General features: G+C 45.1%; 2 protein-coding genes across 5 annotated transcripts in view; both read left to right on the top strand.

Annotated features, from left to right (window-relative positions):
* Window positions 1-3,734, top strand: part of ZC3H7A (zinc finger CCCH-type containing 7A) — a 38,384-nt gene extending 34,650 nt beyond the window's left edge. The window contains exons 22-23 of one of the 2 annotated variants that reach the window (XM_024985017.2): window positions 1,583-1,746; window positions 2,833-3,734. In XM_024985017.2, coding sequence (XP_024840785.1) covers window positions 1,583-1,746; window positions 2,833-3,022 — 354 coding nt within the window. In that variant the 3' untranslated portion in view covers window positions 3,023-3,734. The remainder of the gene's footprint in view (window positions 1-1,582; window positions 1,747-2,832) is intronic. The other variant, NM_001105430.1, reaches the window with a different exon arrangement.
* Window positions 3,735-11,917: 8,183 nt separating this feature from the next.
* TXNDC11 (thioredoxin domain containing 11) overlaps window positions 11,918-24,338 on the top strand; it is a 60,371-nt gene continuing 47,950 nt past the window's right edge. Inside the window, 3 exon segments of one of the 3 annotated variants that reach the window (NM_001083420.1) lie at window positions 12,015-12,278; window positions 19,775-19,991; window positions 23,220-23,317. In NM_001083420.1, the coding sequence (NP_001076889.1) occupies window positions 12,028-12,278; window positions 19,775-19,991; window positions 23,220-23,317 (566 nt within the window). In that variant the 5' untranslated portion in view covers window positions 12,015-12,027. 3 annotated transcript variants of the gene reach the window in all.

The following is a 24,338-nucleotide window of genomic DNA, read 5'->3' as shown; positions in this document are numbered from 1 at the left end:
GTGAGTCACTGGCCTGAGACCCTGGGTAGCTTACGGAATGCCTCTGTGAGGGAGACGCAAAGCGTGATGAGCCTGCGGGTGTATCCCGCGGCTGGGCCACGCAGGTGCTCAGGAACCGAGGGTTCCCCACCCCCAGCTGGGTTTCTGGATAGGATGCTCCTCCTTGTTTCTGGATGGGATGCTATGCAGCACGTGGGATCTTGGTTCCCCAGCCAAGGATTAAACCCATGCCCCCTGCACTGGAGTCTTAACCACTAGACCATCAGGGAACTGCCCACCTCGCCCCAGAGTCCTCGTGTTCCCTTACTGTCCTCCTGCAGTTTGGCCTCTGTCTCTGGGTTCCACCCCAGACATAAGTCACCTGCGGTGTTTCACTGGGCTTGCTTGTATCTTGGGCCGACCATCCCAAGTCAACTAATGTTAACAGTTTGCCGTGTTTGCTTCTGTTGGGTAAATAAAATGTCACAGATGAGGTTGGAACCCCAGTTGTCACCCTTCCCAGAGGGACCAGGTCCAGTGTGTCTTTTTCCAGGCCGTGTCTCCATATCTTGGACTGTCTATTCCTAATCTGTAGTTCTGCCCAGCGTGGTGTTTTAAACTGACACAGACATGTGCGTTAACTCTGCTCCTTGTTTCCAGTTTTTTTAGCCTCTCTCTGAATTGAATCAGTCAGACCCAGGTCAGGGACATGTCTCTGCTCACAATAAGCCCTGTGGACTCTGCCCTCTCTGCCCAGGCTCAGTGCCGATTGCCTTGCCACCTAAAGTACTGCTGGGGTTTCCAGAGCAGGGTCACCCCAGCTTGCTGGGTCGTGAGAGTCACTGTGACCCTGTTCTCTCTGCCCCCTTACCCCTGCCCCCCAGCACCGCCTAGCATGTGAGATCCTGGTTCCCCTGCCAGGGATCAAATCCACATCCCCTGCATTGGAAGCACAGAGTCATGACCACTGCACTGCCAGGGAAGTCCCTCTGTAAACCTGTTCTTACCCAGCGTCACACAGGATTCTGACACAGGGCACTTGGGAAGTGCTGTTCAAACACCGCACACTTGCATCTGTGGCAGCACAGGGTTCCTAATACAGTTCGCGGGTCTGTGCCCCCGGGGTGGCGTTTTCCCAGCATGGGTACTTCCCTGGCCCCTGGCACACGTCCTGGCCCGCAGTAGGGGCTCAGTTCACGTGCAAGAGTGGAGTTGCTACTCCTTGTTCTTGCACAGCAGGCGAACCCTGGGCTTTCGCATCCTCTCTGATTTTCCTCATGGTATTTATCCTCCCCGGGACCCTGGTTTGAACCTGGCCCCCCATCCTCCCGACAAGACACCCTTGTTGGCATACCGGCTTCTTGCTAGAGAGTGCCTGGACCCCTGGCCCAGCTCATTGCCCCGGTTCTCTGCTTCCTATGTGCTGGGGGCACCCTCAGCCCATCTCTCCCAGCTACCCCTGCTGGCAGGGCTCCCCAGGAATAGAATGTGGGCCTTAGGTGGAGTTGTTTTTAGTCAATCTGGGGCCTGAACACGGGTGACCCATCAGGGGCCCCCCCGGACAGCAGCTGCTGACGCGACTCCTGTCTTCCATGCACTGCAGGTGGACTTTCACTGCTGGATGTGCGGGAAGAACTGCAACAGTGAGAAGCAGTGGCAGGGCCACATCTCCTCCGAGAAGCACAAAGAGAAGGTCTTCCACACTGAGGATGACCAGTACTGCTGGCAGCACCGCTTTCCAACGGGGTATTTTAGTATTTGTGATAGGTACGTGGGTCTCTGTAGCTTCCCACGTGAACTCTGCTGGTCTGGCTTGAATTCCACAGTCATTGTATCAGTAGACAGGGTGCAGGCTAAATCACTTCTGTTGTCAGACTCTGTGCGACCCCATGGACTGTAGCCCTCCAGGTTCCTCTGTCCATGGGATTCTCCAGGCAAGAACACTGGAGTGGGTTGCCATTTCCTTCTCCAGGGGATCTTCTGACCCAGGAATTGAACCCACATCACTCACCTCTCCTGCACTGGCAGGCAGGTTCTTTGCCACTGAGAGCTACCTGGGATGCAGTAGACATGGTACCTGGGTGGCAAAGTCTTCTAATCCTGGATGTTGGCATCTGAGCTCAGAGTTTTAGTTGCTCCTTGAACATTTCCTTCACTCACCTGAGTTACCTGAAAAGATTTACTAGTTTGCCTGTACTGGAGTGAGACATCTTAAGATAACCAAACAGAGAAGGAAGTTCATTCAGGCTTGCCCAGATGATCTCTGAGCTGGCAGTGAGGATTCTCTGACTCTTCACAACCATCTTTTCGTAGTAGATGGTCATCACTTTTGAAACTGCCTTTGAATTATATTCCAAGTGTCAATCTGGAACTTTCTCAGGTCAGATGGAAGTAGTATTAATAGTATCACTCTTTTAAGTATAGTTAGAAAATTTTTCATTGAAAAGCTAGGTAATTTTGAATTGCTCCTTATTTTGTTGTTGGCCATTCCTATTTGATTTCCCAGTTTAGATCCACGTGATATGTAGAATTATTGAAGATTATTTTCTACTTCCCGTCCCCTCTGATTTTCTTTCTACTGCATTAGGAAGGAGTGGAGTGTTTTTTCCCCCAGCAATCAGTCTTTTTCATTAACTAATGCATTTAAATAGTTTAAGGTACTCATTTCTGCCAAGACAATAAAATACTCATTTTTATTATACTCCAATATAAAAGTATTAAAAATACTCATTTTTCTAGGATTATGAATTTGAGCTAAAAGTTTAACACAAACCATAAAGGTAGTGAAGAGCACATTTTAAAGATTGTTCTAAACAATGGGTGGACACTTACCAAGCTGACTTTTCCTAACAGGTATATGAATGGTACCTGCACGGAAGGAAGCAGCTGTAAATTTGCACACGGCAACGCTGAACTTCACGAATGGGAAGAGAGAAGAGACGCCCTAAAGATGAAGCTCAACAAAGCACGAAAAGATCACTTAATTGCCCCCAATGATAATGACTTTGGAAAATATAGTTTTTTGTTTAAAGATTTAAACTAATATGCTGGCTTTTATGTATGTTACCTAATCAGGGCATTGACCAGAAAAATTGAAAGTGTTGTAAGGCACGTAGCAGAGGAGCTGCAGGTTTCCTGCTTGTATTGGCGTCTCTCGTCCCTCCTGAGCAGCAACCCACAGTAGGTAGGAAAACGGGCTGTTGGACAGGTCTGGCCAGGCTCTTAGGGCGTCACATGGCGAAGTGACCGCTGCCGGTTGCCATCTGTTGAACAGACTTTTGGATGAATTGTGTTTGGGAAGAGGTGATGTCCAGGCCGACTCCTTGAGTTGGTCCTTCAGATAAGAACCATGATGGTGAGAGAGAAACCCTGTACTAGGATCAGAACACATGATGAATGAATTCTTCACGCGTTTTTAAGAGGAACGCATTTGTCTAATAAAGTTCGCTACTTATCTGTACGTAGGTTGCTAAAAAGGATTTTCTTAACTCAGATTTTAAGCCAAATAACCATTTAACACTAGTATATGTTAAATGGGGTATTTTTCTGTATTTGTATGTTTCACTATAATAAGGGAACTGAGGATAATGTGCATTGAGACTATTTTGAAAAATAATCAGTTGACTCAAATTTTATTTCTTGGTCTTTTGCTGTTTAAATGATGATTTTGAAAGATTACACTTGTACTGTTGGTATTGCGTAGTGTATGGACCAATATTGCCTGTAATAAAGATTTTATATATAGATGTCTTTCATTTTGTGGTATGGTCCTTGCCTCACAAAGAATTGTTAAAACTGGGTCCTAAAACCACAAGGTTAGATCTTTTTTTTTCTGGGCCTTCCATGCAGCTTGTGGGATCCCAGTTCCCCAACCAGCGATCGAACCTGGGCCCTTGGCAGTGGAAACGTGAAATCCTAACCATTGGATCGCCAGGGAATTCCCTAGATTTTTTTAAAAACACTTTTCTTTAAGCAATCAATGACAGAAAGTAAATGAGAGGGACACGGCAGCAACTGCCTCCTGTCTCACTCTCCTGCGATTCGGGTTGCTAAAAGGCTTCTCTTATTGACCGACATGCTAACCCCTCTGGGAACTCTTCTGTGTTTCATTGAGATGAACACTCAGCAAGGGGACGCATGGTCAGCTAGGACGTGGGCTGTGGGACTCCGCAGAGATAGCCGTCGAGCGAGATGCGCTCGATAGGGTCGTTGTGGTTGTTGAAAGACCGCTGAAGATATGGTCAGCACAGAGACAAAGGCACCGTTGTCGTTCTGCTAAGTCTCCCTAGTCTGACGGCCTTCATGACGTTTTTCTTCTCCATCCTTCCAGACTTCTTTTGTGCTCTTTCCAGGGAGAATAGATGTTAAAAAAAGATATCTCTGCTGTTCTGTTTCAACCTGCAGTTTAAAAAGTTGGTTGTTTTAACCTTGGAAATCTAGGCTTGAAACCTAGTTTGGAATCCTCTGACTGGTCAAGAGGAGAATTTTTTTTTATTTTCACACCCCACCTCAAAATTTTCTGTGCCTCGGCTCTCTTGCAGTTCTCTGTGCTCTGAACCATCTTTGCAGTAAATCCCACTTCTGCCTAAGTCGTCCAGTTTGTTGCTCTGGTTTCCACCTAAGAACCCTGCAGGCCACAGCCTTGGTCTCAGCAGCAGGATTTACAGTTGTTCAGTCACTAAGTCATATCTTAATCTGCGACCCCATGGACTGCAGTGCTCCAGGCTCCCTTGTCCTTCACTGTCTGACAAAGTTTGCCCAGAACTGAGTCGGTGATGCTCTCTAACCATCTCACCCTCTGCTGCCCCCTTCTCTTTGACTTTCTTTTCCAGCATCAAGGTTTTTGCCAATGAGTCAGCTTTTTGCATCAGGTGGCCAAAATATTGAAGCTTCAGCATCAGTCCTTCCAGCATCAGTGAATATTCAGCATCAGGAAATCAGTCTAATTACTCCATGATGAAGTCACATCCCCATCCCAGAAATGAAGAGAGTAGTATTGGGGTGAGGAGAGGGAAGGAAAATAAGGTATAAAAGAGCAAAACTGCAGTACTAACAGCATTGGAAACTAATAAATTGATGTGTCTCCTTGGACAGGTTGACCTGCCTATCTCCTCCAGAGTGGATTTTTTGTTTGTTTCAATGTTTAACAAATGGAGATACAATTTTAAAACCCCCAAATGTTACCATTTTAAAGTAGAAATCCATGGTTTTAGTAGAATCCAAATGTGCTACAATTGCCACAATGAAAAAGTGTTTTACTCCTTGAAAATAAAACCCATACCCTAGTCTACCAGCTCCCTCTGATTTTCAAGCTGTAGGTGACCACTAATCTGTTTTCCTTCTTATTTAAAAAAAAAAATGTTATTTATTTGGCTGTGCCAGGTTGTGCCATGTGGGATCTAGGTTCCCTGACCAGGGATTGAACCCAGGCTCCCTGCATCTTGAGCTCAGAGTCTTGTCTAGGGTTGTCCTAGACAAGGACAGGGCAGTCCCTAATCTGCTTTCTGCCTGTGCTGGACATTGCATGTAAGTGGACTTATAGAATATGTGGCCTTTTCTGACGCTTCTTTTACTGAGTGTAATGTTTAAGAGGGCAGCAGAGGATGAGATGATTGGATGGTATCACTGACGCAATGGACATGAGTTTGAGCAAACTCCGGGAGATAGTGAGGGACAGGGAAGCCTGGCTTGCTGCAGTCTGTGGAGGGCATGACTTAGTGACTGAACAATAACAGTGTTTTCAAGGTTCATCTACACTGGGGCATGTTATCAGTATTTCATTCCTTGTAAGTGCTGAATAATCCTTCATTTTGCAGATCTGTTACGTTTTGTTTACCCATTCCTCTGCTGATGGGCATTCAGCTTGTTCCCTCCTTTGGACTCCTGTGAATAGGAACATTCATGTGTAAGTTGTGTTGGCCACAATGAGCTGGTCCCATCAGTCCTGAAGAGGTGTCAGGAGGTGGCAGGTAGATTTTCCTCTGCCCAGTTCTCCCGCCCAGGTTGGACGTGCCTGGACAGTAGGCCGGGGCTGGAAGTGCTCACCCCTCTCCATCATCCTCACCCTTCTTGGGTCTGCTCTTTGAGGGCTGTTTGCCTTTGACTGAGTTCCAGTGATCCCCACCGGGAAACCGAAGGACAGCATGTTCCCTGGGCAGTTAGTGCGGGTTCAAACACTCCTTAGTTGACCTGCAGAGATGAGACTATGGGTTTTCTGTCAGTACCTGCTGCAAGGGAACAAGGAGCGCCAATTCATGGAAAGCCAACTCTTCGATCTTGATATAAAGTCTCCAAGAAACAGCACCACTGTCCAGCTTTACAAGTAGGCTCAGGGTGTGGGCTCCCTCCTGCGTTACCTGCCAACTTGTACCTTGTTAGGCACATCCTGTTTACTAAGTAAATGCTTCGAGGCTTTAAAAATTAACAAGCAAAAAAAAATTATCAAGCATTAGATGTTTCATACACACACACACACACACACACACACATATACACACACACACAGATAAATACATGTCTCTGGTAGCTCAGCAGTAAAGAATCTGCCTGCAATGCAGGAGACATGGGTTCAATCCCTGGGTCAGGAAGATTCCCCCCAAAAAGGAAATGGCAACCCACTCCAGTATTCTTGCCTGGGACATCCCAAGGACAGGGGAGCCTGGAAGGCTATCCGTGAAGCCACAGAGTCGGACATGACTTAGAGACACTAAACAACAACACGTGTATACATGTTATATATATGTATATAAGTATATGTGTGTATATATATACACACGCACACATATATACATATACATACAATGGAATATTAACTCAGCCATACGAAAGTGAAATCTGTAGCAACTTGGATGGACCACAGAATATTATACTTAGTGAAATAAATCAGAAAAAGATACTATATGATATCCATTATATGTAGAATCTAAAAAGATAATACAGATGAACCTGTATACAAAACACAAACAGATTCACAAACAGAAAACAAATTATGGTTACTGAAGGAGAGACGGAGGGACAAATTAGGAGTATGGGATCAACAGATACAAATTACTATACATAAAATAGATCGGCAACAAGGATTTACTATACCTTCTACATAGTACAGGGAATTACTGAATATCTTGTAATTACTATACCTTGTATATAGCACAAGGAATTACCTGCTAAGTCTGCTGCTAAGTTGCTTCAGTCATGTCCAACTCTGTGTGACCCTGTAGACAGCAGCCTACCAGGCTCCTCCATCCTTGGGATTCTCCAGGCAAGAACGCTGGAGTGGGTTGCCATTTCCTTCTCCAATGCATGAAAGTGAAAAGTGAAAGTGAAGTCGCTCAGTCCTGTCTGACTCTTCAAGACTCCATGGACTGCAGCCTACCGGGCTGCTCCGTCCATGGGAGTTTCCAGGCAAGAGTACTGGAGTGGGTTGCCATTGCCTTCTCCGAGGGAATTACCTAATATCATGTAGTAACTTATAATGGGACATAATCCACAAAACACACTGTGCTGTACATCTGAAACTAACACAATATTGTAAATCAACTACACTTCAATTTAAAAAAAAATCTGTTGAAACTACAGGATGTAAAATATGGGCTTTCTTGTACAAGAAACACTGACACAATACCAAACCAGAGACTCAGATTTAAGGAAGCTGATGAAGGGACAAAGTAGAATAAAATATTTGAAGCAAGTGATTGCATTGCTTTCTGAGTTAACATAGTAACTCACTTTTAAAAATAACTAAATTTGGCTTAGAAACAATAGTAACGAGACAGAATTTTAAAATTCTGTTTAAAAGACAGAATTATAAAATTTTGGGCAGGGGAAAAGTTATGATTATTTGCACATACACAAAAACAAAGAGCTCTAATTAAAAAAAAAAAGTAACAAGTAATTATTTCTCCCCAATTGTAAGACAGGATTAATACCTGGGGAAAATATATGTCCCAGGTGGCATGGTGGTTAAGAATCAGCCTGCCAACATGGAGACAAAAGATATATGGGTTTGATCTCTGGATTGGGAAGATCCCCTGGAGGAGGAAATGGCAACTCACTCCAGTATTCTTGCCTGGAAAATTCCATGGGCAGAAGAGCCTGGCGGGCTACAGTCCATGGGGTCACAAAGAGTCAGACACGGCTGAGCATGCGCACAAAGAAAGAAATACATGGAATCTTCTCCCTGGCCCCTATGCAAATGCCACCACCTTGATCATGGTATGAAAAGTGACCATGAAAGCACAACAGATACTGGTTGACGTGGACTAGTTAGGGCTGACACGATTTAATGACTGAACAACAAGAACAAACCTTGAAGAGCAGTGCAGCCTGACCCAGATGGCCTGGTGTCATCGGAAATGAATTTCCCATTGTCCATCATTGCCGGAGCAGCAATATCTGGAAACAGAGGAGTAAAGGAAACATACTTTGGTCTCCTGGCTTGTAAGACACCACCCTGCACAGCCATAAGATATAGTGGTCTTATGAAATAGCCCAGAGGCAACAAAACACTTTGAACTTGATCCTGTGCAAAGGACAGGTGTCTTATGAAAGAGTAGGGTGGATTCTGCCCTACTGGCCTACAGTGAATGAGTACCCATGACTTTGGACTGTATTTGTTTTTGTTAACAATATACTGTGTTAACTCAGATCTAAACAAATCAAGAGCACTAGAAATGGTAAATAAAGTTAACATCTTGTTAAAAAACTAGAAATGCATTTTTAAAAATTTTCTCAGCTTCTTCCAACAATATTATACAAAACAATAACATAACACTGGGTTTGTAGTAGATTAAAAAAGAACAATAATAGCATAAAAACGGAAGGAGGAAATGGAGCTATATTGGAGCAGTTTCCGTATCTTACTGGAATTAAGTTAGTGTAAATCAGAAGTAGATTCAGAAAAAAATGTATACTGTAATCTCTGAAGGGCTCAGATGGTAAAGAATCTGCCTGCAATGGGGGAGACCCAGGTTTGATTTCTAGGTCAGGAAGATCCCCTGGAGAAGAGAATGGCTACCCACTACAGTATCCTTGCCTAGAGAATTCCACAGACAGATGAGCATGGTGGGCTACAGTCAGTGGGGTCACAGAGAGTTGGACACGACTGAGCAACTAACGCACAATCCCTAAATGCTGCCACTAAGAATATAAACTGAAAAAAATTAGTTTTAAATCATTAAAGGAATTAACAGTGTTTTAGAAAAGAGCCACTTAACATAAAGGAAGGAAGTAAAGAGCAAAAAAAAAAAAAAAAAAAATGGGATTGTGAGAGGAGATACTTCCCTGGTGGCCCAGTGGCTAAAACTCTGCACTTTCAATGCAGGAGGGCCAGGTTCCATCCCTGGTCAGGGAACTATATCCCTCATGCTGCAACTAAGATCTGGTGCAGCCCAAAAAAACAGTATTAAAAAAAAAAAAAAAAAGATGAGATATACAAACCAAAGAGCAAAATGGCATTTGAACATGAGCTACCAACATGTTGAGCCTCCATGGTGAACAAACTGAATGCTCTGGGCCACTTAGGAATGTGGCCATTCCTAGAGCCCTTTCAGTTCAGTTCAGTTCAGTCACTCAGTCACGTCCGACTCTTTGCAACCCCATGAATCACAGCACGCCAGGCCTCCCTGTCCATCACCAACTCACGGAGTTCACCCAGACTCATGTCCATCGAGTCAGTGATGCCATCCAGCCATCTCATCCTCTGTCGTCCCCTTCTCCTCCTGCCCCCAATCCCTCCCAGAATCAGGGTCTTTTTCAATGAGTCAAATCTTCACATGAGGTGGCCCAAGTATTGGAGTTTTAGCTTTAGCATCAGTCCTTCCAATGAACACCCAGGACTGATCTCCTTCAGAATGGACTGGTTGGATCTCCTTGCAGTCCAAGGGACTCTCAAGAGTCTTCTCCAACACCATAGTTCAAAAGCATCAATTCTTCGTCGCTCAGCTTTCTTCACAGTCCAACTCTCACATCCATATATGACCACTGGAAAAACCATAGTCTTGACTAAACAGACCTTTGTTGGCAAAGTAATGTCTCTGCTTTTCAATATGCTATCTAGGTTGGTCATAACTTTCCTTCCAAGGAGTAAGCGTCTTAATTTCATGGCTGCAATCACTATCTGCAGTGATTTTGGAGCCCAGAAAAATAAAGTCAGCAAGTTTCCCCATCTATTTGCCATGAAGTGATGGGACCAGATGCCATGATCTTTGTTTTCTTAATGTTGAGCTTTAAGCCAACTTTTACACTCTCCTCTTTCACTTTCATCAAGAGGCTTTTGAGTTCCTCTTCATTTTCTGCCATAAGGGTGGTGTCATCTGCATATCTGAGGTTATTGATATTTCTCCTGGCAATCTTGATTCCAGCTTGTGTTTCTTCCAGTCCAGCGTTTCTCATGATGTACTCTGCATAGAAGTTAAATAAGCAGGGTGACAATATACAGCCTTGACGTACTCCTTTTCCTATTTGGAACCAGTTTGTTGTTCCATGTCCAGTTCTAACTGTTGCTTCCTGACCTGCATACAGATTTCTCAAGAGGCAGGTCAGGTGGTCTGGTATTCCCATCTCTTTCAGAACTGTCCACAGTTTATTGTGATCCACACAGTCAAAGGCTTTGGCATAGTCAGTAAGAGCCCTTTACCTCCCTGGAAACCTTGCACCAGGGTTAGCACGCTGGCTTGTGGCATAGGTGACTTCTTATCTTCTGTTTTTTGTTTTTTTGTGGTATCATACTGCCTTAGTTCTCTCTGCGTTTTGTTTACCTGGTTTGTAGTTATTGACAGCAGAAGTCTATCCTAGATCTTTGGCCCCAGCTGTTGGGTAATTACGGACATTCTCTTAGCTCCAGGTACACGTGTCCCAGGTAAACAATCCCAGTCACTCTCAAATCACATTTCATCCTTCTCCGACTTGTCCTTTTTAATCACAAAAACTTATTTAGAAATGACCTAACATTTAGGACATTTGGAGCTCCCCCTGTTGCTCAGCTGGTAAAGAATCCGCCTGCAATGCGGGGAGACCTGGGTTCGATCCCTGGGGTTGGGAAGATCCCCTGGAGAAGGGAAACGTTACCCACTCCAGTATCCTGGCCTGGAGAATTCAAAGGGCTGCATAGTCCATGGGGTCGCAAAGAATCGGACACGACTGAGCGACTTTCACTTTCATTAACATTTAGAGTCAGAAAGGATTTAGAGTCGGCAGAGGATCGCTGGAGCGGCTTGTTAACCAAATTGTTTTCGAGTCTACTCCCATCTAATGCCTAGTGGACGCGGTCAAGCGGCTTCTCCAAGCCGCTTCGGTTTTCCCATCTCTAAAGTGAGTACAGGATGCACAGACCGTTTTCCCAGGGCCGTGGTGTAGGGACGTGGTACCGTGGCGCACAGCACTTCACTGTGCAGGAAATGGACACTGGGAGAGAACAGTCCCTAAGACTTATTTAGCATTCACTATGGGCCCAGCAGTTTACATCAAGGACCTCAGGTTAACCTTCAAAGCACCCCTGTGAGGTCAGTACTGATGCCACTGCAATTCCACAGATGTGTCCCAGACACGACTGCTGTCACCAACATAGCTCTTTTAAGCTCCCGGAACCAGGCAGTGACTCTCCGCAGCCCGGGGATGCTTTAGGGCAGCGCTGGGTTTAACCAGCGTAAGAGCAGCCGGACACCCAGCAGCTGTGCCTGCGCAGACTCAGTGGACGGACGGGCGTAAGCGGGGCGAGCACGTGGCACCCGTGGCGTGCGCACACTCTCCAGGGACGGGGCGGGGCCTGTGGGACGAACACGCCTCTGCGGCGGCGCTGGTGAGGGATGGGGCCGCGCAGACGCCACGAGCGAGGGGCGTGGCCCTCCGGGGGTTGGGCTTCCGAGTGGTGTCCGGCTCCGCCCTCTGCCCGGAGAGGGCGGGAGCCGCGGCGGCGGCCGGGCTGACGTGGAGGTTCCGGGTTAGCCGGCGCGGCGAGCTGCGGGATTGGGGAGCGACGGGCCGGGCCGGGCCGGGCCTTCGGGCCCTTGGCGGCGGCGACGGCGGTATAAAGCCGGCGACGGGGAGCATGTAATGTCGGAATGCGGAGGCCGCGGCGGCGGCGGCGGCAGCAGCAGCAGCAGCGACGACGCCGAGGACGAGGGCGGCGGCGGCGGCCCCGCGGGCTCCGGCTCCCTCAGCCCGGCCCCGGCTGCGTCCTCGGAGGGCCGGCTCCGCCGCGGGTTGCGCGGCGCCTCTCTCATGGCGCGCCGGCGGCCCGAGCTGCTCTGCGGGGCCGTGGCGCTCGGCTGCGCGCTACTCCTCGCCCTCAAGTTTACCTGCAGGTGAGACGGCCCGCACCCCACCCCGGCCCGGCGCCCCTCGGCCGGGCCGGCGGCGAGTGACCGGTTTGGCGGCCTCAGAGTCGAGGGTCGAAGCGGCCTCCGGAAGTCGGGCCTGCCTTTGCCCCGGCCGGTGGACTTGACCCTGCCGCCTGCCTCATGCGGCCCTGCCCGCCGCTTTCTCTTCTCGCCGGCCAGCGAGCCCTCAGGCGAGGCTCTGAGGTGCTGCCCGGCGCTCTTCCTACCATTTTCATACCGAGGAAAGGTGGGCCAGGTTCAGATGTGCTTGTCACGTGTTGGGATTTCTTGGGGGTGCATCCGTGCCTTTTGCCCATGCTGTAGGACCCTTATTTATCACCCATTTTATTTCCCTATGCCTCGGGTAGGCGTAGACGACCACTAGCGTCCCGGACGTTGAGAATTCATGCACTCATGGATCTAACGATTATTTATCCGCACTTACTGTATGCTGACGGCTCCTCGAGGGTGTGTGATGAATATCAGAAGTTCCTGTTCTCCATTCCAGTGGTTGGTATACAGGCAGTAAACGAGTAACCTTAACATAATCTTAAAGGATTTCAGTAAGTGCTGTGCAGGGAATAGAAGCAATGAGGGTGGGGCTTAAAGACCTTCCCTGGGGAGCTACATTGGAGAATCACCCAAGAAGGGGAAGGGGCTAGCACTGGGGAGATCCGGGGGAGGGGGGATGTCCAGGGTAAAGGAAACAGCAGGTGCAAAGGTCCTGGGGCTGGACAAGACTGGTGGACTGGTGTTTTCCTGAAACTGGGAGAAAGGCCTAGGCTGGAGCTAGTGGGTGGGGTGGGGGAGGGAAAGACAGTTAATGTGTCTTGCTTTGGAAAAGGACACCAGTACAAGTTTTGCTTTATGTTTTAGCGTGTCCAGTGTGTTTTCGTATTTTAGTGTGTCCATAGTGTGTCTCCTGGGACTCCAGTTTATTAGTTTGTGGTGCCACTGACCGGCATAGCGGCCACTGGGAAGATTTCAACTTGGAACAATTTTATGGAGTCTGTTTAGGACAATATATGACCCCTGTTGTCAAAGAGATGTCAAAAGGTTGGAGATTTTAGTAGAAAGAAGAAGTTATAATAATTATTGCTGATGAATTAGGAGATGGGGATTGACATATATACGCTGCTGCTGCTGCTAAGTCGCTTCAGTCGTGCCGACTCTGTGCGACCCCATGGATGGCAGCCTACCAGGCTCCCCTATCCCTGGGATTCTCCAGGCAAGAACACTGGAGTGGGTTGCTCTTTCCTTCTCCAATGCAGGAAAGAGAAAAGTGAAAGTGAAGTTGCTCAGTTGTGTCCAACTTCTAGCAACCCCATGGACTGCAGCCTACCAGGCTCCTCCGTCCATGGGATTTTCCAGGCAAGAGAACTGGAGTGGGGTGCCATTGCCTTCTCCAATATATACGCTAATATGTATAAAATAGGTAATAATGAGAACCTGTTGTACAGCACAGAGAACTCAACATAATGCTCTCTGGTGACCTAAATGGAAGGGAAATCCAAAAAGGAGGGGATCGTGGATACATATGGGCTTCCCAGGTGGCTCAGTGGTGAAGAATCCACCTGCCAGTGCAAGAGATGCAGAAGATATGGGTTTGATCCCTGGATCAGGAAGATCCCCTGGAGAAGGAAATGGCAACCCACTCCAGTATTCTTGCCTGGAAAATCTATGGACAGAGGAGCCTGGAGGGCTGCAGTCCATGGGGTTGCAGAGAGTTGGCCATGACTGAGCAACTGAGCATGTGTGCACACACATGGAAGTATATGTATGGCTGATCCACTTCGCTGTGTAGCAGAAACTAACACAACATTGTAAAACAACTATATCCCTAATTGAAAAAAAAGTCATATAGTAAAAAAACTAAACAAAAAACCTTATTGAGCATTTGCCATTGTGCCAGGTGCAGCCTGCCAGCTGGGTTTCTCAGCCTTGGTACTGTTGATATTTTGACTCAGATAATTCTTGTGGTAGCGGGCTGCCTTGTACGTTCTGAGGTGTTCAGCGGTATCCCTAACCTCTACCTACTACCTGCTCTTACCCGCCACCCCCCACAATGTGACAATAAGAAATGTCTCCAGATCGTACCTGATGTCCTCTGGGGAACAGAGTCACCTGTTTGAGAACTACAGATTCCATGAATGCATTTATTTATTTAACACGTGACCTGAGAGCCTGTTGTGGATCACTTAAGTCACCTAGTAAAGTCTGGAGAGAGATACACACACACACACACGCATATATATATGTTCTTACTCTTGCAGTTTACACACGAAGGAGTGGAGCTTTGGCCATGTTGCAAAACTTGCCCCAATTCACTTCCACCTAATAAGTGGCTGAGCTGGAATTTGAATCCTTTATTGTCAGAAATCAGGCTCTTAACTGTGTTCTGTGTCACGTCCTACACAAGGGAATTACACGAAGTATTTTACAAGGTAGAATATGGCAATGTGGTATTCGAGTTCAGATGAGGAAGAGAGGTTCTCTCTCCTTCAGGAGTGGACAGCTTGCTTGCATCAGTTTGTCCATTTATAGCAATAAAGCGTAGTATTTTCTCTGAGAGAACAAGACTTAGTAGATATGAAAGTCCTTTGAGATTTCAGGAAGTGTAAATCCAGTTAATGGAGCAGGCTGAGTGAGATCCCACCTGCTTCAGGCAAGGAGAATGAGCCAGTGAACAGCCTGTTTGCCTGTCCAGCTTCTTTCTGTGCCACAAATTTGATGGTCTTTTAATAGACTCAAATTGATTTTTTATAATCTCCTTTGATTGAATGGTGTCATGATACTGCTTTATTGTTCTACAACTGACTCTGACATTTCTGCCGCTCTTTTCCTATTTTGCTTTTAAGATCTTGTGTTTTAATAAGGACAGAGGCTTAAAGGAGAGTAGAATTTTTTTTAAGTTATTTTTTATTAATAGCTCCAGACCTGAAATAAGACAACCCCCTTTAGTGTCTTATTGCTTATTTTTTAAAAAAGAAAAAAGGTTGATTTGGGATTGAAACACTATTAATAATTAGTTGTACATTTCTGAGCACTTAATCTCTGTCCTAGCTGCCTTTCTATGCATTGAATGTCCATGACTTCATCCTTTCCTTTTACCCTGCTTTGTGGGTGTGTTTTTGTGGGGGAAAAGTTATAAGTATGTCTTTGGGTGTCTGTCTCTGTTATCTCTGTTGTTCAGTCGCTCCGTCATCTCTGACTTTTTGGGACCTCAGGGACTGCAGCACTCCAGGCTTCCCTGTCCCCCATTATCTCTCTATGTGTATATATTCATTTTGCTTTATTTTGTTTTGTAAGCTCAAAGCTGCCTCAGACCCTCTTTGGAAGGAGGTGTAGAGCATGATTCTCGTATAGAAATTGGGAGTTGCGACAGGACTTCCTTGTTTGCAATCAGCTCTTTGAGTTTTTTGGTACCTGAGACTTTGGCTTCAAAGCTGCAGGAAATCTTTAATCTCCATTTAGTTTCTCAAAAACAGTAGCTAATTTAGGAGTTAAATGGCGACTCATGAATGCTTCTGTTGGGGCAGACACATACGGGTTTCTCTGCCCTGGTTAACGTTTGCTTTCTGACGGGCCACGGGCTTGTCTGGCTTGTTTACTTGAGGAGCTGGCTCATCAATAGTACTAGGCTGATGATTGTCCTTTGTTTGATTTGTCACAGACCTGCATTTTCCTTCCGTTTGCGTATTTAACTCTTACCACCAAATTTGAAGAGTAGAAAAATAATACCTCCAAGACTTTTGGACTTGCTGAGAATGTGTCAGCTTGCCTCAGGGCCTTGCCTCTGGGTGACTGCCTCCCTGTCACTCACATCTCAGCTTAAAAGACACCACCCTGACCACCACCCCATGGAGGAGCTTCCAGGTGCCCTGCCACATTTCTGTGTTGACTTCTCCAGCGAGCATGTTCATTTTGTATGGTTTTATGTCTGTTTACAGGTTTGCTTGTTTGCATGTCTTCTTCCCTGAGAAAGGAAGCCCCTTGAGAACAGGTCCCTGCTCCTATAGCCTTACTTCCTATACAGCAGTGCCTGAAGCCCAGTAACATTTGCTCATTGAACTTTTTTTTTGGAATTATTGTGTAAGTGACCGAGTTTTTGGGGTTATGAAGATGTTTTACTTAGACAAAGCTCCCTGATTGCAGAGTTAAAATATTAGTGTGAGTGTGTAAATTGGAGATTTGCTCTGACTTTTAACAGCATTACTTTATGATGTTAATAATTTTTGGTTAAAATGGGGAAGCAATATATTTAAAACTGTCTTAATTCAGGAAGCTGACACCTTCTAGATGTAGAGAAGGGTATGTACTCTTTTCCTCAAACTAAATGATCCAAGGCTCTTAAGAGTAGCTTTGGTCTTGGGTGTTTGTATGATTTCTTTCTTTTTTTTTTTAATTTATGTATTTGTAACTGAAGGATGATTGCTGCACAGTATTGTGTTGCTTTCTGCCGTACATTAGCATGAATCAGCCACAGGTACACATACGTCCCCTCCCTCTGGCACCTCCCGCCCCGCCCCACGCCTCTGGGCTGTCACAGAGCACTGGGTTGAGCTCTCTGCGTCACACAGCGTGCACACTGGCTGTCTATTCTACATACGGTGACACAGGTTTCAGTGTTACCCTCTCAATTCATCCCGCCCTCTCCTTCCCCCACTGTGTCACAAGTGTGTTCTCTATGTCTGTGTCTCCATTGCTGTCTTGCAAACAGGTTCATCAGGACCATCTTTCTAGATTCCATATACATGTATTAATATATAGTATTTGTTTTTCTCTCTCTGGCTTAACTTCACTCTGTATTATAGGCTCTAGGTTCATCCACCTCATTGGAACTGACTCAAAATGCATTCCTTTTTATGGCTTTGAATAATATTCCATTGTATTACACTACAACTTCTTTACCCATTCATCTGTCAGTGGACATCTAGGTTGCTTCTGTGTCCCATTCCTGGGCATATACCCTTGAGAGACCATAGCTGAAAAAGACACATGTATCCCAGTGTTCATTGCAGCACTATTTACAATATCTAGGACATGCAAGGGCTTCTCATAGCTCAGTTGGTAAAGAATCTGCCTGCAGTGCAGGAGACCTGGGTTTGATTTCTGGGTGGGGAAGATCCCCTGGAGAAGGAAATGGCAACCCACTCCAGAATTCTTGCCTGGAGAATCTCATGGACAGAGGAGCCTGGCAGGCTACTGTCTGTGGAGTCGCAAGAGTCAGATTCGACTTAGCGACTAAACCACCACCAGGACGTGGAAGCAACCCAGATGTCTGATTTCTTTTTTGGTTCTAAGTATCTGTCTGTCTGCTGCATATCTCAGAGCTGGTGGCATGTTCCTACCTGTTTCTCCATCCTGCTACTTTGCTATATACTGAGAGACCAGAGTTCAAAGTTCATTTGAACACATTTAAAGTTAGAACAGAGTTCTAGAATCATGCCTTGCAAAGCAAATGGACCTTCTGACATTTTTGATTCAGATTAATAATATATGTCTGTATGGATTTAATTTGCTGTCACATATATTCAAATGAGGTGAGTAGGGTAGGTTTGTTCATTTCACACATTACTGACCTTTGCAGTACTGGGAGCTGCAAATCCAGTGAGGATTTATCAGTGAAAAAAAGAGCCAGGGTTGTTACCCTTATGGAGTTAATAAACAGGTAAATAAGTAAGTCACAGATTATGGTGAGGGCTGTTGAAAGCAAATAATAGGAACCTGAGAGAAGAAAAAAAAATTGGGAGAATCGTCAGAGCAGTCCTCACCAAGGAGGTGACCCATCAGCCAAAGTTTCTCATCAGTGCCATTGTACTATAATTTACATTTGGTAAAATTCACATATTTTACATATGTAGGTCCATGGCTTTTGGCCAGTGTAGCCACCGCTACCCTTTTAATTCCTTGTCCCCAGAAACTTTCCTCAGCGCTCTCTGCAGTCAGTCTTCCTTGCTCTACTTCCAAGTCCAGACCACTGCTGATGTGATAGATTTCATTATAGACTAGTTTTGCCTGTTACGGAATTTCATGTCAATGCATTCGTATTATATGTATTCTTTAGTGTCTGACTTCTTTCAGTGTATTTTGAAATTCATCCAGTTATAGCATATATTGGTTTGTTGTCTTTTATATTACTGAGGAACATTTAATTGTAAGAACACACAAATTAGTTTATCCTTTCACCTAATGATTTATTACAGCTTTTTTTGTGCTTACTATGTATGTAGTTTATCTTTTCCCATCCCTGTGGTTTCATGCTATGTCTTTATGTTTAAAATGCTTTTAGACAGCATATGGTTGGGTTTTGCTTCATTATCCAGCCTGGCAATCTCTTCCTCTTAATTGGGTGGTTTAGTCCTTTTATATTTAATGTAATTGTTGATATGGTTGGGTTTGTGTTTACCATCTGGCTGTTTGTTTTCCATTTATACTTTCTGGTTTTTCTTCCTCTCTTGGTCTTTTTTCTGCTCACCTTCCTGCCCCATCCCTCCCCCCTAACCTGCTACCCCATGGTCTTCAGGAATCTCAGTTTCCCAACAGGGACCAAACCCAGGCCCTCAGCAGTTTGAAAGCATGGAGTGTCAACCACCGAACATCTAGGAAATTCCCTCTTTTGGGTTAATTGAATTTTCGTAGGGTTCCATTTTTATTTCCTCTCTTGGTTTCTTAGCTAAGCTTCTCTAATGGTTTTATACTCTTTTAATCCAGATGTGTGGACAGCTCAAGAGTGTTCACTGGGGCCCTTTAACCTGATGGGATGCAGCTTCGGCACAGACCTTGTTGTCTTGGCTCTGGCCACTTGTTTAGTTTTATTTTCTTTCTTCCCCTGACCTTCTGTGAGTCTTAAGTACATACTTAGGAAACCTGTTTTCCAGTTAAATGGGCAGTTGCTTTGCTATTCATCTTTATTAACCTTTGGATCATGATGCATAATGGAGACATCTACATTATTATTACTTTTACCTGAGTGTCCCAAGTACAGGCCAGCCACAGCTAATGAACTTAATGTGAGTGGGCTGTGAGCATTTCCCATGCCTCCTAGTGGTGCCATGCGTGCTCCCCCCTCTTGATTTTGAGCAAGCTCACTGGTGGCTCTGAAACCCTGGACATCAGTGGCTTGTGGAGAGCAAGGCTGCAGAGAGATAAGGATGGAGTCTTTTGGGTCGGGGAGGCAAGAGTCCGAATTATTCAGACACTCTTCTCCTGTGCTCTCCCCTGCCCTTCCACCCCGCACCCGGGGCAGACAGTGTTAGAGAATGTTTTTAACATGTCATTGAGTCTTGTCTTGCATTCTCTCAGTCAAATCTTGCCTTCGCTTAGCACAAAGTACTGCTTTTATCCTCCAGGCCAGTGTTTGGGGAAGTCCCTTTTCTTATTTAAGAGAAGACTTTTCTTTTAAGCTTTGTTCTCTTTCTACACAGAGCTGTTGTTAGAAGAAGATAAACTAAACAATCTTGTGTTTGCTCTTTTTTTAGTCGAGCAAAAGATGTGATAATTCCAGCAAAGCCACCTGTCAGCTTTTTCTCCTCGAGGTCTCCGGTTCTTGACCTCTTCCAGGGGCAGCTGGACTACGCAGAGCACATTCGCCGGGATTCGGAGGTGGTGCTGCTATTCTTCTATGCTCCGTGGTGTGGCCAGTCCATCGCCGCCAGGGCTGAAATTGAACAAGCAGCGAGTCGGCTTTCAGACCAGGTAAGGTGGGCATTCAGCCTGACCGTCAGATGACTGGCAGGCCAGGCGCAGGGCAGTTTCTCCCACAGAGACAGCTTTCCCAGACGGCTGGTTTTGCCAGGGTGAAGGCCAACAGCCTTATTTTGAGCCTAAATCGTAAAGCCCCTGTGAGCAGAGGCTTTCTGATTGTGCTTGTCATAGTTGGTTAGAGGCAGGAGTGGGAGGAGATGCCACGTTTTCTCGTGATGAGGCCAGTGCTCATCTCAGGGTGCCAGGTTGTCTGGTTTCAGTGGGGAGACTGAAAATCCTCATTGAATGTACTGTCAACATTTGCTGGTTAGTTGTTTTACGTAAGAGAAATTTATGTGTCATGATTACAGTGTTACTAGGCAGACCTTTCAAATACCTAGACCATAGCTACATTCAACAAAAATTTAATGAACGCCACCTTCATGCTTGGTAAGAGGGATGTATAGACAATTGATAAATAGGCCTTCTGTCTGGCAGTGGTTTTCAAACCAGTGGATCCCAGTTGACCTTTATAAAACAAGTATTTTTTGATATCCCTTTTTCTGTCCTCAGAAGGTATTCATAGATGATAAAACTCCCCTATACATATAGTTTCAGTGTAGCCAATCTAATGCACTAATTATAACATAAAGATAAGGGGAAAAAGAAAAGTGGTATATAATTAAACGTGTTTTAGTATGTAAGTGCTGTGGTAAGTTAGGTCCCTGTACCTTTATGTAGAACCGCTATGAGTTATAAACACAGGAACAGTTACAAACGCAGCCTCATAAAGTAGGATATGTTGGCCACACAGGGGCCACGAGGGCATTGCTCTCAGTGACTTGATTTTTCTAAATGGTGAACAGCTCTTGGTAAAGTTCTGAGCCGACGAAAGTCCTTTCTGACCTCAATTAAACAGATGTTGCCTTCTTGAGAAATTCAGTGAACAGAGAAGCCATGCTTTGGATTGACATATATAAAATGGAGTCAAAATCTGAGTTTAATAATAATAAACAGGTTTCCCTCCACATCAGTGTTTGGCAGGACGTTTAAAACTGCTCTGGGGGATATGGAGGATCGTTCCATGTGCAGAGCAGCTTGGAGCACTGCAGACTTCAGGGCCACGGCCCCTGCCCGCCACATGCCCTCTAGCACCCACCGACCGATGCAGTCAGCCAAAAAGCATCCCACAGGTTTCTAAGAGGCTGCTGTCCAGACCCACTGATCTGGGGTGACTTGTGGCACAGTCCAGTTTCAGAAGTTCATTTAGAACTCTCAGTTGGATTTTCTTAGAAACAATGTTATAAATGTTGGCTAGACTTCCTGCCCAGCCTAGCAAAACCTTTTTAATTAAGTTATACCCCTGAGCTTGATGCTAAGTACTGTATAAATACATTGATTTTTGTATTGATAGCATTGATTCTCAGGGGGTTGTGATTTTGTGTTCCAGCTTTGGACCCATGGAATCAATCTATTCCTTGTCTCCCCCCAACCCCCACCCCCCCACCCCCCCCTTTGGACCCATGGAATCAATCTATTCCTTGTCTCCCCCCAACCCCCACCCCCGCCCCCCCCCCCCCGCCCCGCCCCCACCACGCCACAACTCCCTTTAAGAATGGCTGATAGTAATCAAGCTGGGGACACTTGTGGGAAGAAAATAACCCTAAGGGAGCTCTGGGAGGCAAGCTTAAAGAAGTCACTCCTTTGTAAGTCATTCCTCATTTAGAGCACTTGTGGGAAAATGTGAGAGTCTGTTGTATTTTAGGGTAAGTGTCAACTACTTGTTATATTACTGCCAGCCTAAGGAATATGTCCTTCAGAGTGACTGTAGGGATTGCGTGCTGGTGTGCAGGCCCCTGCTCCTTAGAACAGCCCTGCAAGCTGATGCTGGTTGCCCTGAAGCACGACCTTGGGTTTAGAGGGCAGAATAGTTTGTTAAAGGCTGCAGGACAAGTGGTGGAGGTTACAGTGCCATCCATAGCTGATGCGCTCTGCCTTCTTTCAGAAAAAATTTCAGCTCCTTCTAAATTGAGAGCTTATTGTTCTGTGTTCTCAGAAGGGAAAAGGAGTGGATTTATTTTTGAAAACAGGCAAAAATTTCTGGAGCCACATTACTTAATACAATTAGCAAATGTGGTAGATTGTGCCCTTTTTTGAGGTGTCAGCCTTGGTAAAGGTACTGTTAGAAAGTATAGGTAGAGTATAAAAGGAGTTCTGGAGAGTTTACATTAAGTTTTGAGTAGTACTGCTCTCTGGTCAGTATAAGGCATCTGAAAGTGACTTTTCATTTGTAGTCTTCATATTTTTCAGTACTTTATTACAAAGATTTTTAAACATATAATAGCAAAGGTGAGCTGTGTCTGCCACTTAACGTCTAATAACATTAGGCTTGTTTTATCATGTATCTATTCATCTTGTCATCCACATAATCAGTGGTTCTCAACTAGAGGCAGTTTTGTCCTCAGGGGACTTTGGGACGGACTGGAGAGGTTTTGGGTTGTCACTGCTAGAGAGGGGAGGCCAGGGATCCTACCACATCCGACATCCACTGTGTGCCCTCCTCACCCCTGCCCCCCAGCAAAAACAAACAGCAGCAAAAAACCTGTATCAGTTCATGCTCAAAGTGTCGGTAGTAGCAAAGGTGAGAAACTGCACCTAACTATTAATCCATCCCATTTTGGGTACAGTTCAAAGTAAATTTCAGGCACTGGGATACGTCTCCTTAAATACTTCAGCATCTGCCTATAAATACATATTTAATCCATATTTTTGCTCTCTGATAGTATATTTTAGAGCATAGTTCTAGTCATCTATTATCTTTATTGGTTTTTAATATCATTATTAAAAACGGTCCTTTGAAATTTTTGGTATGTCAGCTGTAGGTAAGAATTGTTTTTGTTCTCAGATTCTCAGTTTGACTATCAAAAGACATATCCTACTGGTAAGTTTTAGTATAATCATGCTTAGAAAAAGTTCTTTGGTGTCATTCACTCCAGGATTTGGAGCAGCTCATTTTCCTCTTGGACCAGACTGTAAAGTATTCAGAGTCGCAGCTGGACACTGGAGTCTTTCTTTGTCCTTGTCAGGGTAAATGATGCCCTTCTTTGAATACCCAAAACGATTTTTTTAATGCTTTCTGTTTCAGAGAGGGATTGTTTCATTTCTATTATTTTGTTTTTTAAATCTTGGTGATTTTTCAGTTGTTATTTATAGTCATTTGAAACCTTCTTTGACTTGCAGGTGTTGTTTGTCGCAATTAACTGTTGGTGGAATCAGGGGAAATGCAGAAAACAGAAACACTTTTTTTATTTTCCTGTAATATATCTGTATCATCGGAGGTAAGAACTTTCAAGTAGTGTTTCTAATCCAATTCAGTTTATCAGTTTCAAAGTGAATTTTTGTTTTATCCTGTTTAAAAGTATCCACTATAGAAAATTGAGAAAATAACAAGCAAAAATAAGTAAATAGAAGGATCTGTGATTTATCAACCATCCATAATCACTATGTGTTTTGATTTATATTCTCCTGTGACTGTACATATCCACATCCCCCTTTTTTAACGTAAAAAAAGGGATCATGTATTGATAGTAGTAATATCTCCTCAACTGCTTTTTTTGTGTGTGAACATTTTTCCATGTCATGACATATTCAGTAGCATTGTTTTCAATTGTACTGGTTACTCCACTGTGTGGCTGTATGTTTCAAATATTATAGAAGTATTTTATGGAATAAAAATGTACTAAAGTCCTTATCCCGTTATCTAGCAGCATAACACAGTCAGGAGGGTATCTAACATCTTTTCAAATTGGGAAGAAAAAACTACAAGTCAGCAATCCTATAATGTATCATTCTGAAATCCAGAGAGCTTTGAAGACCTGAGAGAGAGAGTTCCATGAACATCGTCCCCAAATGCATTCATTTGGCCTAAAGTACCAGGAGGCCACCCATAGTCTTTGTACCACATCAGGTGCCTCTGTACTCACTTTGCTGCAGAAATACTGGTGTTTGACTTTGGAGAACTGCCCGGGCCTTGCTCCGGGTTGGTTAGTTGCTCAGTTGTGTCCGACTCTTTGTGACTATGGACTAGCCCTCCAGCCTCCTCTGTCTATGGGATTATCCCAGCAAGAGTACTGGAGTGGGTTGCCATTTCCTCCTCCAGGGATTGAACCTGTGTCTCCTGTGGCTCTTGCGTTGGCGGGTGAATTCTTTACCACTGAGACCCCTGGGAAATCCCGCTGTGGATGTTAGGTCTAAAATCTGACTTGAAGGATTTTAGACACAGAAGATGAAATTCTGGGCTCTGTTCAGTGTAATTGGCTTGAAGTTTGTTACTGAAGGGTTAAGAAGAGTTGACCAGTA

The sequence above is a fragment of the Bos taurus genome, chromosome 25 (genome assembly GCF_002263795.3).
Source record: "Bos taurus isolate L1 Dominette 01449 registration number 42190680 breed Hereford chromosome 25, ARS-UCD2.0, whole genome shotgun sequence".
Classification (NCBI taxonomy): Eukaryota; Metazoa; Chordata; class Mammalia; order Artiodactyla; family Bovidae; genus Bos; species Bos taurus.
This window is presented reverse-complemented; position numbering and strand designations above follow the sequence as displayed.